This window comes from Theropithecus gelada, chromosome 6 (assembly GCF_003255815.1).
Source record: "Theropithecus gelada isolate Dixy chromosome 6, Tgel_1.0, whole genome shotgun sequence".
Taxonomy (NCBI): domain Eukaryota; kingdom Metazoa; phylum Chordata; class Mammalia; order Primates; family Cercopithecidae; genus Theropithecus; species Theropithecus gelada.
The window spans coordinates 167071068-167083765 of record NC_037673.1 but is presented as its reverse complement, the minus strand read 5'-3'; the positions used below and the strand labels follow the sequence as shown (position 1 = coordinate 167083765).

The window sequence follows — 12698 nt, the reverse complement described above, 5'->3', positions numbered from 1 at the left end:
TCTAATTCTCTGTTCTTTGTAATACTCTGTACTGTTGCAGATATTTTCAATAACAATGCAAATATTCCATCACTTAATTACCCCATCAATAAAACAGACAGACACAAAAAAACTTGATTATTCAGGGTTTTATGTCACAAAAAGAAGGCTGTCTATTTTGCCACAAATAAATGCAGAAAAGAAACAGCATTACTTAAACAAACTCAGGCTCCTGTTAGATGGAAAGGCTTGCTTACCAGGTTCATTTCCTGAGTCAATTCAGAAAGGATTATTACTCCTATTACGCAGTGTTCCACAGTACCCTTTGGAGAAAATAGCAAAGTTTAGTCTAAGTGGAGACAAATGATTAGTTCTTAATGTGTGCACCAAGTAATATTTACAAATAATTAAAGACTAAAACACCACATTTACTTAATCACAAAATTGAGATAAAATTTTAACATATAAAGAAAAATCACTATGATTTCTATAAACAAAATAATTTCAAACCTATTTTTTGAAGGATAAATTTAGGTACACAGAGCTAAATGGGAAAAAGCTCCTACCTTATAAATGCAAGATACTCAACAAAATGGTTCCAGCACTTAGGACAAACAATAAACTAAGTTTCAAAATACAAGAATTTAGCTTAATACTTTTTACAAGACCAAGATTAAAAATAAGCAATAAATGCTTTTAGCTGTATAATTTGCTTAAAGCCTACTGAGATAGAGGCACTCAATAAATAAATAATAAATAGCTCAATAACTAATTCAAATCTCTTGTTCTAACATCAGATAGGATCACTTAGGCTCTTTTAACATTAATTGTGCATGTGTATGCAATTGTTACATACCTATAATGATGGCATGTAAAGTACACAATGCAATGGGATAAATACATGACTACACAATGTTTTTAATTTAATCAGCTTCCAATTTAACCTCACATTTTCCATCATTAAAATTCAGACTTTATATGCACATTACTAACAAACTACCCTTGTGTGAAATCATACTGGAATTATGAAAATCATAAATGTGGCATCCAATTACATTGCAATCATTTTTAAAAACTGACACAGATGATAGATACACTTTTCAAATCTTAATTTTATAGTTGGTCATCCCTTTTAACTATCACAGAATTCCATTATCACTGGATGTAATTAAATTCAAATTACCTCAGAACAAAAAAAAGTCCCACAATTTTTGCATTTTAATTATTTATGGCCTTTCAGGACAGTCTGAGTGTCTGAACTGAGCTCCAGATTTCCTACACACTGAAACATCCATCCTATGTATATACCAGGTTCGTGTTCCCCAAAGTGTGGTAACCTGACCAATTGCTAAAACCAGCTGACTGATGATCTACAAACTCAATTCTAATCTGAAAATAGTCACTGGTCTGTGACACAATAAAGAGCATGTAACAGACTATAAAACAGCTAAGTCACAAAGTACACTGTTTAGGTTAGCTGGCTTTTTTTTTCATAGCAAGTCTTTCTCAATGAAGAAGGCACTATGTTCATTCACAGTCTTACATAAGCTCCTTATTTTGCTGAAGACCAGTAATTTGAATAGCACTGCCCCAGATGACAGTAGGATCTCCTGAGTATATAAGTAGAAAGGAGACACATAAGTATGTTTGGAGTGTGGCAGCAAGAGGGCTGTAATAATAGAAAAAAGAGAACGCACAAAAGTTCAGGCTGTTAAAAATGTGACAAACTTAAAATAATTTTTAGGACAAAATTCAAAAAAGCTACTAATACTCAAATGAACCATACAGTAATATTCTAGAATACTAAAACACTAAAGCCAAAATTGACTTTCTCATGATGCAGGGTCAGGGTTAGGTCAAGAAAGATACATATATATCTCTATCTCCGGAGATATATATATATATATCTCTAGAAAACAAGTACTAACTATTCTGTGGTGATACTATTATATAATAAACTTTCAAGCTAAAACATCTTGCTTCTTTTGGTCTTCCAGAACTCGCAAAAGTACATTGAATCCCAACTTAAGCTGAGCTTACTGGCCACTAAAGAGGGAGCTTGAGATATGTTAGCCAACAAGAATTTCATTCAGTTTCAATCTTGATTTTATTTTAAAAGAACTGCATGGTCGCTTCTTGTCTACTCAAGTAAGTTTTGATGAACAATCTTAGTAAAAGACAAAAGGGGGATGCTACTGCGCTTGCCAAAATTAGAAATGCAACTCTGAAGTGTGAAGTTCATACTTGTCCTGAATAAACTACCCTTCTGCCCTAGTATAAACTGACCTCCTCAGAGCTAGGAACACTTATTCCTGTAAAGTTCTAAACAATCAAATATTTGTTAACCAGGTTTTAACAACATGGATAAGACAGAAGCAGCATAACCTAGCATTTCATATTCTGAGGTTTCCAGCATTGCACTATATGATGAATTTATTTCTTACACAGGGGTTGAATTTTAAAGTTACTGCATAAAAGTAAAATCTCTGAAAGTCAAAATTGCCCATACTCAACCATGAACCAAAACTGAACCATCTCTCTATTAATCAAAACTGTCAATTTTTCCTCAAGAATACTAACAGATCATGTTGCTTGTTTTTTGTTTTTTGTTTTTTTGAGACGGAATCTCGCTTTGTCACCCAGGTTGGAGTGCAGTGGTGCAATCTCCGCTCACTGCAAGCTCCACCTACCGGGTTCATGCTGTTCTCCTGCCTCAGCCTCCCAAGTAGCTGGGACTACAGGCACCTGCCACCACGCCCAGCTAATTTTTTGTGTTTTTAGTAGAGACAGGATTTCACCATGTTAGCCAGGATGGTCTCGATCTCCTGACCTCGTGATCCACCCACTTCGGCCTCCCAAAGTGCTGGGATTATAGATGTGAGCCACCATGCCCAGCCCAGGTCATTTCTTTAGCTGGACATCAGATAAAATAGTTTTCTTCTACTTGGGAATTACGTTTGTATGAAAAAACATATACATATATCTTCAAATATCTGAATCATACTGAGCAAGGCATGACACTTACCCTAAGTAAGAGTAAACAGGAAACAAGAGCAGATTCAGGTTTCCCTAAATCATCTCAGGACATGGAATCACTGGCATAATTTAGTTTAATGCTTTCCTACCTTTATTTCTTTTTTCTTTTTCTTTTTTTTGGCAGTCCGGAATATATCTGAATTTATGCAAGTTAAATGTGCATATGCTATGACTTTATTTTAATCACTTAGGTTAAAAATACTGTTTTTAAAATAACCATTCTTTATTGATATATAATAGCTGTACCTATTTGATACCTATACACAACATGTAATGATCAAATTGAAAACATTCTTGAGAAACTAATATAGTCAATGTGGTATAGGGTAAAAATTTTAAAATGTATCATAAGTTGGAGGCTTGTTAAAAGTGCTAGCTGTATGCTTTAATCAGTCACCACCATGCAATCTTACAGAAATTTAACCCCTCTTAGCCTGTTTTCTTATTTACAAAATAAAATCCATTTCATTTTAGGTTGTGACGAACATTTAATTACATAATCTATGAAAAGCATTATGCACATATTTTATATATATACAGTACATAGACATACATGTCATAAACGAACATACATTTTAGAATTAGAAAACATGATTATTTACATTCTTCTGGTTTGGAAATTGTGTAACAGCAGGACCCTCATTTACTGACAATAAATGATAAAGGATCCAGAGGATAAATAATAAATCTTAATTAACATGGTATTAGTAGTCACAAAACAAACCATATGGCTTTAAGCAGAGCAGTATTCTAAACCAAAAAAGCAAGTAGTGATGTTCTAACAATGTAGCAACGACTTCTTACCTGGAGAAACTTCTTCACATCAGCAATAATTTCTCTGAAGACAAATTGCTCTTTCTGAACCTCAAACCACCCCAACTTAGTGATTTTAGCAATGACTTGAATAAGAGCTTGGATGACAAAGGGGGCCAGCTTGGGTTGTGATGCCACATAATTCAGAATGTAGTTTCCTACAAAGAAAACACTCCATGATCATTTGGACTTTTCAGAAACAACATAATGTGAATCATATGAAGAAAGAGAGGTGGGGATGGGGGGAACGGGAGGGAGAACATTAAGACAAATATCTAATACATGCAGGGCTTAAAACCTAGATGACAGGTTGATAGGTACAGCAAAACACCATGGCACATATATACCTATGTAACAAACCTCCATGTTCAGCAAATGTATCCCAGAACTTAAAGTAAAAAAACAAAACAAAACAAAAAAAACAAACAAAAAAAAAGAATTTGTCAACTTTAAACAAAAAAGTTGCAGTATTTGTGGGAAAAAAAAAAAACAGAAAAAGAGGTGGCAATGACATGCTGTGACAAAAAGTTAATAGCTCTACTCAAGATACATATTTATTTATATAGTTATTTTATTAGGCTTGTTTTGGAAAAGCAAATTTGTTCCAATGCATTTGATATATTAGGGAAAAACCTGAATAGAACACTTTTGTTATATACATCACTTTTGTTTCTGCATGATTTTATCTACCAAAAAGTGCTAGCTGAATGCAGAAAACTGAAACCAGTGTTGGAGGAGGGACCTGTTGTTGGGAGATGACTGGATTATGGGGGCAGATTACCATCTTGATGTTCTCATGACAGTAATTTTCACTAGATCTTCTTGTTTAAAGTGTGTAGCACTTCCCCCTTCTCTCTTCCTCCTGCTCCAGCCATGTAAAACATGCCAGCTTCCCCTTCACCTACTGCCATGATTGGAAGTTTCCTGAGGCCTCCCCAGCCAGGCTACCTGTACAGCTTGCAGAACCATGAGCCAATTAAACTTCTTTTCTTTATAAATCACCCAGTCTCAGATATTTCTTTATAGCATTGTGAGAATCGACTAATATAGAGGCCAAATTGAACTAAGCTACCAACAAAATGCATACACCTCAAACATCTACTATGTATCATCAACCCCACCCATCCTTATCTGGTACTATATTTTTCCATACTATTTCAGATCATCTTTCTTTCACCACTTTACAATAACTCACAAGCTGCAACCCTTCTGAGGCTCACTTCTATGAACAAACTTCAGGTCTTTCCCAAGATAGAGTGTCATATTTATTGTACTATGTTTTTCTTGACCATTTAACATGTGTAAAACTCTACTAACCTTTGATTTGATTTCTACCTTTTTTAAAATATGTCACTGACAAGACTTTTAAATTTTATTTTCATAATCTAATTTCTCTCATAAGCCCTGTGCTTTTTATTATGCAGCACTGCATAGCACAGTCACTTTTAGGAACATGTCATATTACAGCAAAAGTGACTATACACTGTCTTCTTGAGGTAGCATTAAAAATACAAATAAACCCCATCTCTACAAAAAACTGTTAAAACACTAGCTGGGTATTGTGACATGCACCTACAGTCCTAGCTACTCGGGATGCTGAGAATGACGGTGCCACTGCACTTCAGCCTGGGTGACAGACTGAGATGCTGTCCCCAAAAAAACAAACACAAATAGTACAATATGATAAAATAAATATATTAATTCAAGAAAGTATGAGTAGAATAGGAAAGTCAAGCTTGTAATAAAGGTAATACATCACAACTGTTACAAGTGGGTAGTAAATTCAGTTATGAGCTTTCTAGTTGACTAATGAAGTCAGATAACAAATACACCAAGAAGTCTCTCAGAAAATTACAAGAACTTTTAAAAGAGAAAAAACTCCATTTCCACTTTGGCCTGAAAGGCCAGCATGCCATTTGGGAAAAGAGTAAAGAAAAGGTAAATACCTCAATATTTAATTAAAAACAGCCTTGATGGAAACAACTCCAAAATCCAAGAATGTATTCAACAAGCATTCTTGATAATTGTAGTAAGATTCTTGATATTTAAAAAAGTTCTTGTAACTATTATACTTCAACCTTAATTTTTATTAATATTAAAATATTGTTATACAATTAAAAAGATAAAATATGTTTTGAAAAAAAGCATAATTTCCTTAGCATTAGGACAGATTTCAGAGAGGTTTCTCCTATGAATCGCAGTAATATGGTTCTAAGCTTTGTTGCATGTAATCTTTTGTTTCAATAACAAAACTTAAGAAGATGACACTGCTTCCTGAATATAAAAGAAAATCTAGTGTATTTACTTCAATTACACTTTTATTTTTAATATCTTGAAAATGCTCATCTTGGAGTGGGCACAGGCAAACCATATATGGGTAGTGGTAACCACTAGGAGGAGGGCAAACTCAAAATAATAATAAAACAAACAAATGGGAGACAACCCAAGCTTCACATTGACAGCTAGATACCAACAAGAACATGCTCCCAGACTGCCCAAAGGTACCCGGGGCCAATAAATTCATTATCTAAAGCAGAAAAAAAAAATTCACTAGAATATGTTTCTGTTACTTTAGTTGAATGTTTTAGACAAAATATTCTCATGTTATGCTTTTTATACAAACTATAAGATTGTTCCAATTCAGTAAGCACCAATAATTACAATCATTTAAAACATCAGCAGGGAGCAAGATGGCCGAATAGAACAGCTCCAGTCTCCAGCTCCCAGCGCGAGTGACACAGAAGACAGGTGATTTCTGCATTATCAACTGAGGTACTGGGTTCATCTCACTGGGGAGTGCCGGACAATTGGTGCTGGTCAGCTGTTGCAGCCCGTCCAGCGAGAGCTGAAGCAGGGCGAGGCATCATCGCCTCACCTGGGAAGCGCAAGTGGGAAGGGAATCCCTTTTCCTAGCCAGGGGAACTGAGACACACAACACCTGGAAAATCGGGTAACTCCCACCCCAATACTGCGCTTTAAGCAAACAGGCACACCAGGAGATTATATCCCACACCTGGCCGGGAGGGTCCCACGCCCACGGAGCCTTCCTCATTGCTAGCACAGCAGTCTGCGATCTAACCCCAAGGCAGCAGCGAGGCTGGGGGAGGGGCGCCCGCCATTGCTGAGGCTTAAGTAGGTAAACAAAGCCCTGGGAAGATCGAACTGGGTGGAGCTCACAGCAGCTCAAGGAGGCCTGCCAGTCTCTGTAGACTCCACCTCTGGGGACAGGGCACAGCTAAACAACAACAACAACAACAAAAAGCAGCAGAAACCTCTGTAGACGCAAGTGACTCTGTCTGACAGCTTTGAAGAGAGCAGTGGATCTCCCAACACGGAGGTTGAGATCTGAGAAGGGACAGACTGCCTGCTCAAGTGGGTCCCTGACCCCTGAGTAGCCTAACTGGGAGACATCCTCCACTAGGGGCAGACCTACACCCCACACCTCACACGGTGGAGTACACCCCTGAGAGGAAGCTTCCAAAGCAAGAATCAGACAGGTACACTTGCTGTTCAGCAGTATTCTATCTTCTGCAGCCTCTGCTGCTGACACCAAGGCAAACAGGGTCTGGAAGGGACCTCAAGCAATCTTCAACAGACCTACAGCTGAGGGTCCTGACTGTTAGAAGGAAAACTAACAAACAGGAAGGACACCCACACCAAAACCCCATCAGTACGTCACCATCATCAAAGACCAGAGGCAGATAAAACTACAAAGATGGGGAAAAAGCAGGGCAGAAAAGCTGGAAATTCAAAAAATAAGAGCGCATCTCCCCCTCCAAAGGAACGCAGCTCATCGCCAGCAACGGATCAAAGCTGGATGGAGAATGACTTTGACGAGATGAGAGAAGAAGGCTTCAGTCCATCAAACTTCTCAGAGCTAAAGGAGGAATTACGTACCCAGCGCAAAGAAACTAAAAATCTTGAAAAAAGTGTGGAAGAATTGATAACCAGAATAATTAATGCAGAGAAGGCCATAAACGAATGGACAGAGATGAAAACCATGACACGAGAAATACGTGACAAATGCACAAGCTTCAGTAACTGACTCGATCAACTGGAAGAAAGAGTATCAGTGATTGAGGATCCAATGAATGAAATGAAGCGATAAGAGAAATCTAAAGAAAAAAGAAGAAAAAGAAATGAACAAAGCCTGCAAGATGTATGGGATTATGTAAAAAGACCAAATCTACATCTGATTGGGGTGCCTGAAAGTGAGGGGGAAAATGGAACCAAGTTGGAAAACACTCTTCAGGATATCATCCAGGAGAACTTCCCCAACCTAGTAGCGCAGGCCAACATTCAAATTCAGGAAATACAGAGAACGCCACAAAGATACTCTTCGAGAACAGCAACTCCAAGACACATAATTGCCAGATTCACCAAAGTTGAAATGAAGGAAAAAATCTTAAGGGGAGCCAGAGAGAAAGGTCGGGTTACCCACAAAGGGAAGCTCATCAGGCTAACAGCAGATCTCTCAGCAGAAACTCTACAAGCCAGAAGAGAGTGGGGGCCAATATTCAACATTCTTAAAAAGAATTTTCAACCCAGAATTTCATATCCAGCCAAACTAAGTTTCATAAGTGAAGGAGAAATAAAATCCTTCACAGATAAGCAAATGCTTAGAGATTTTGTCACCACCAGGCCTGCCTTACAAGAGACCCTGAAGGAAGCACTAAACATGGAAAGGAACAACCGGTACCAGCCATTGCAAAAACATGCCAAAATGTAAAGACCATCAAGGCTAGGAAGAAACTGCATCAACTAATGAGCAAAATAACCAGTTAATATCATAATGGCAGGATCAAGTTCACACATAACAATCTTAACCTTAAATGTAAATGGACTAAATGCTCCAATTAAAAGACACGGACTGGCAAACTGGATAAAGAGTCAAGACCCATCAGTCTGCTGTATTCAGGAGACCCATCTCACATGCAGAGACATACATAGGCTCAAAATAAAGGGATGGAGGAAGATCTACCAAGCATATGGAGAACAGAAAAAAGCAGGGGTTGCAATACTAGTCTCTGATAAAACAGACTTTAAACCATCAAAGATCAAAAGAGACAAAGAAGGCCATTACATAATGGTAAAGGGATCAATTCAACAGGAAGAGCTAACTATCCTAAATATATATGCACCCAATACAGGAGCACCCAGATTCATAAAGCAAGTCCTTAGAGACTTACAAAGAGACTTAGACTCCCATACAATAATAATGGAAGACTTTAACACCCCACTGTCAACATCAGACAGATCAACGAGACAGAAAGTTAACAAGGATATCCAGGAATTGAACTCATCTCTGCAGCAAGCAGACCTAATAGACATCTACAGAACTCTCCACCCCAAATCAACAGAATATATATTCTTCTCAGCACCACATCACACTTATTCCAAAATTGACCACATACTTGGAAATAAAGCACTCCTCGGCAAATGTACAAGAACAGAAATTATAACAAACTGTCTCTCAGACCACAGTGCAATCAAACTAGAACTCAGGACTAAGAAACTTAATCAAAACCGCTCAACTACATGGAAACTGAACAACCTGCTCCTGAATGACTACTGGGTGCATAATGAAATGAAGGCAGAAATAAAGATGTTCTTTGAAACCAATGAGAACAAAGGTACAACATACCAGAATCTCTGGGACACATTTAAAGCAGTGTGTAGAGGGAAATTTATAGCACTAAATGCCCACAAGAGAAAGCAGGAAAGATCAAAAATTGACACTCTAACATCGCAATTAAAAGAACTAGAGAAGCAAGAGCAAACACATTCCAAAGCTAGCAGAAGGCAAGAAATAACTAAGATCAGAGCAGAACTGAAGGAGATAGAGACACAAAAAACCCTCCAAAAAATCAATGAATCCAGGAGTTGGTTTTTTGAAAAGATCAACAAAATTGATAGACTGCTAGCAAGACTAATAAAGAAGAAAAGAGAGAAGAATCAAATAGACGCAATAAAAAATGATAAAGGGGATATCACCACCGACCCCACAGAAATACAAACTACCATCAGAGAATACTATAAACACCTCTACGCAAATAAACTAGAAAATCTAGAAGAAATGGATAATTTCCTGGACACTTACACTCTCCCAAAACTAAACCAGGAAGAAGCTGAATTCCTGAATAGACCAACAACAGGCTCTGAAATTAAGGCAATAATTAATAGCCTACCAACCAAAGTCCAGGACCAGATGGATTCACAGCCGAATTCTACCAGAGGTACGAGGAGGAGCTGGTACCATTCCTTCTGAAACTATTCCAATCAATAGAAAAAGAGGGAATCCTCCCTAACTCATTTTAGGAGGCCAACATCATCCTGATACCAAAGCCTGGCAGAGACACAACAACAAAAAAAAGAATTTTAGACCAATATCCCTGATGAACATCGATGCAAAAATCCTCAATAAAATACTGGCAAACCGGATCCAGCAGCACATCAAAAAGCTTAACCACCATGATCAAGCTGGCTTCATCCCTGGGATGCAAGGCTGGTTCAACATACGCAAATCAATAAATGTAATCCAGCATATAAACAGAACCAAAGACAAGAACCACATGATTATCTCAATAGATGCAGAAAAGGCCTTTGACAAAATTCAACAGCCCTTCATGCTAAAAACTCTCAATAAATTCGGTATTGATGGAACGTATCTCAAAATCGTAAGAGGTATTTACGACAAACCCACAGCCAATATCATACTGAATGGGCAAAAACTGGAAAAATTCCCTTTGAAAACTGGCACAAGACAGGAATGCCCTCTCTCACCACTCCTATTCAACATAGTGTTGGAAGTTCTGGCTAGGGCAATCAGGTGAGAGAAAGAAATCAAGGGTATTCAGTTAGGAAAAGAAGTCAAATTGTCCCTGTTTGCAGATGACATGATTGTATATTTAGAAAACCCCATTGTCTCAGCCCAAAATCTCCTTAAGCTGATAGGAAACTTCAGCAAAGTCTCAGGATACAAAATTAATGTGCAAAAATCACAAGCATTCTTATACACCAGTAACAGACAAACAGAGAGCCAAATCATGAATGAACTTCCACTCACAATTACTTCAAAGAGAATAAAATACCTAGGAATCCAACTTACAAGGGATGTAAAGGACCTCTTCAAGGAGAACTACAAACCACTGCTCAGTGAAATAAAAGAGGACATAAACAAATGGAAGAACATACCATGCTCATGGATAGGAAGAATCAATATCGTGAAAATGGCCATACTGCCCAAGGTAATTTATGGATTCAATGCCATCCCCATCAAGCTACCAATGAGTTTCTTCACAGAATTGAAAAGAACTGCTTTAAAGTTCATATGGAACCAAAAAAGAGCCCGCATCTCCAAGACAATCCTAAGTCAAAAGAACAAAGCTGGAGGCATCATGCTACCTGACTTCAAACTATACTACAAGGCTACAGTAACCAAAACAGCATGGTACTGGTACCAAAACAGAGATATAGACCAATGGAACAGAACAGAGTCCTCAGAAATAATACCACACATCTACAGCCATCTGATCTTTGATAAGCCTGAGAAACACAAGAAATGGGGAAAGGATTCCCTATTTAATAAATGGTGCTGGGAAAATTGGCTAGCCATAAGTAGAAAGCTGAAACTGGATCCTTTCCTTACTCCTTATATGAAAATTAATTCAAGATGGATTAGAGACTTATATGTTAGACCTAATACCATAAAAACCCTACAAGAAAACCTAGGTAATACCATTCAGGACATAGGCATGGGCAAGGACTTCATGTCTAAAACACCAAAAGCAACGGCAACAAAAGCCAAAATAGACAAACGGGATCTAATTAAACTAAAGCGCTTCTGCACAGCAAAAGAAACTACCATCAGAGTGAACAGGCAACCTACAGAATGGGAGACAGTTTTTGCAATCTACTCATCTGACAAAGGGCTAATATCCAGAACCTACAAAGAACTCAAACAAATTTACAAGAAAAAAACAAACAACCCCATCAACAAGTGGGCAAAGGATATGAACAGACATTTCTCAAAAGAAGACATTCATACAGCCAACAGACACATGAAAAAATGCTCATCATCACTGGCCATCAGAGAAATGCAAATCAAAACCACAATGAGATACCATCTCACACCAGTTAGAATGGCAATCATTAAAAAGTCAGGAAACAACAGGTGCTGGAGAGGATGTGGAGAAATAGGAACACTTTTACACTGTTGGTGGGATTGTAAACTAGTTCAACCATTATGGAAAACAGTATGGCGATTCCTCAAGGATCTAGAACTAGATGTACCATATGACCCAGCCATCCCATTACTGGGTATATACCCAAAGGATTATAAATCATGCTGCTATAAAGACACATGCACACGTATGTTTTTTGCGGCACTATTCACAATAGCAAAGACTTGGAATCAACCCAAATGTCCATCAGTGACAGACTGGATTAAGAAAATGTGGCACATATATACCATGGAATACTATGCAGCCATAAAAAAGGATGAGTTTGTGTCCTTTGTAGGGACATGGATGCAGCTGGAAACCATCATTCTCAGCAAACTATTGCAAGAACAGAAAACCAAACACCACAAGTTCTCACTCATAGGTGGGAACTGAACAATGAGATCACTTGGAGTCGGGAAGGGGAACATCACACACCGGGGCCTATCACGGGGAGCGGGGAGGGGGGAGGGATTGCATTGGGAGTTACACCTGATGTAAATGATGAGTTGATGGGTGCTGACGAGTTGATGGGTGCAGCATACCAACATGGCACAAGTATACATATGTAACAAACCTGCACGTTATGCACATGTACCCTAGAACTTAAAAGTATATAAAAAAAAAAAAAATCAGCAATCTTCTCCTCAC

The 12698-nt window shown here is 38.0% G+C and overlaps 1 protein-coding gene across 2 annotated transcripts in view; it reads right to left on the bottom strand.

The window, feature by feature from the left end:
* Positions 1-12698, bottom strand: part of RANBP17 (RAN binding protein 17) — a 431372-nt gene that overhangs the window by 392481 nt on the left and 26193 nt on the right. For both annotated transcript variants that reach the window (XM_025387625.1, XM_025387626.1), the window contains exons 4-5: positions 3820-3986; positions 237-302 (exon numbers count right to left, since the gene is read on the bottom strand). In XM_025387625.1, the coding sequence (XP_025243410.1) occupies positions 237-302; positions 3820-3986 (233 nt within the window). The remainder of the gene's footprint in view (positions 1-236; positions 303-3819; positions 3987-12698) is intronic.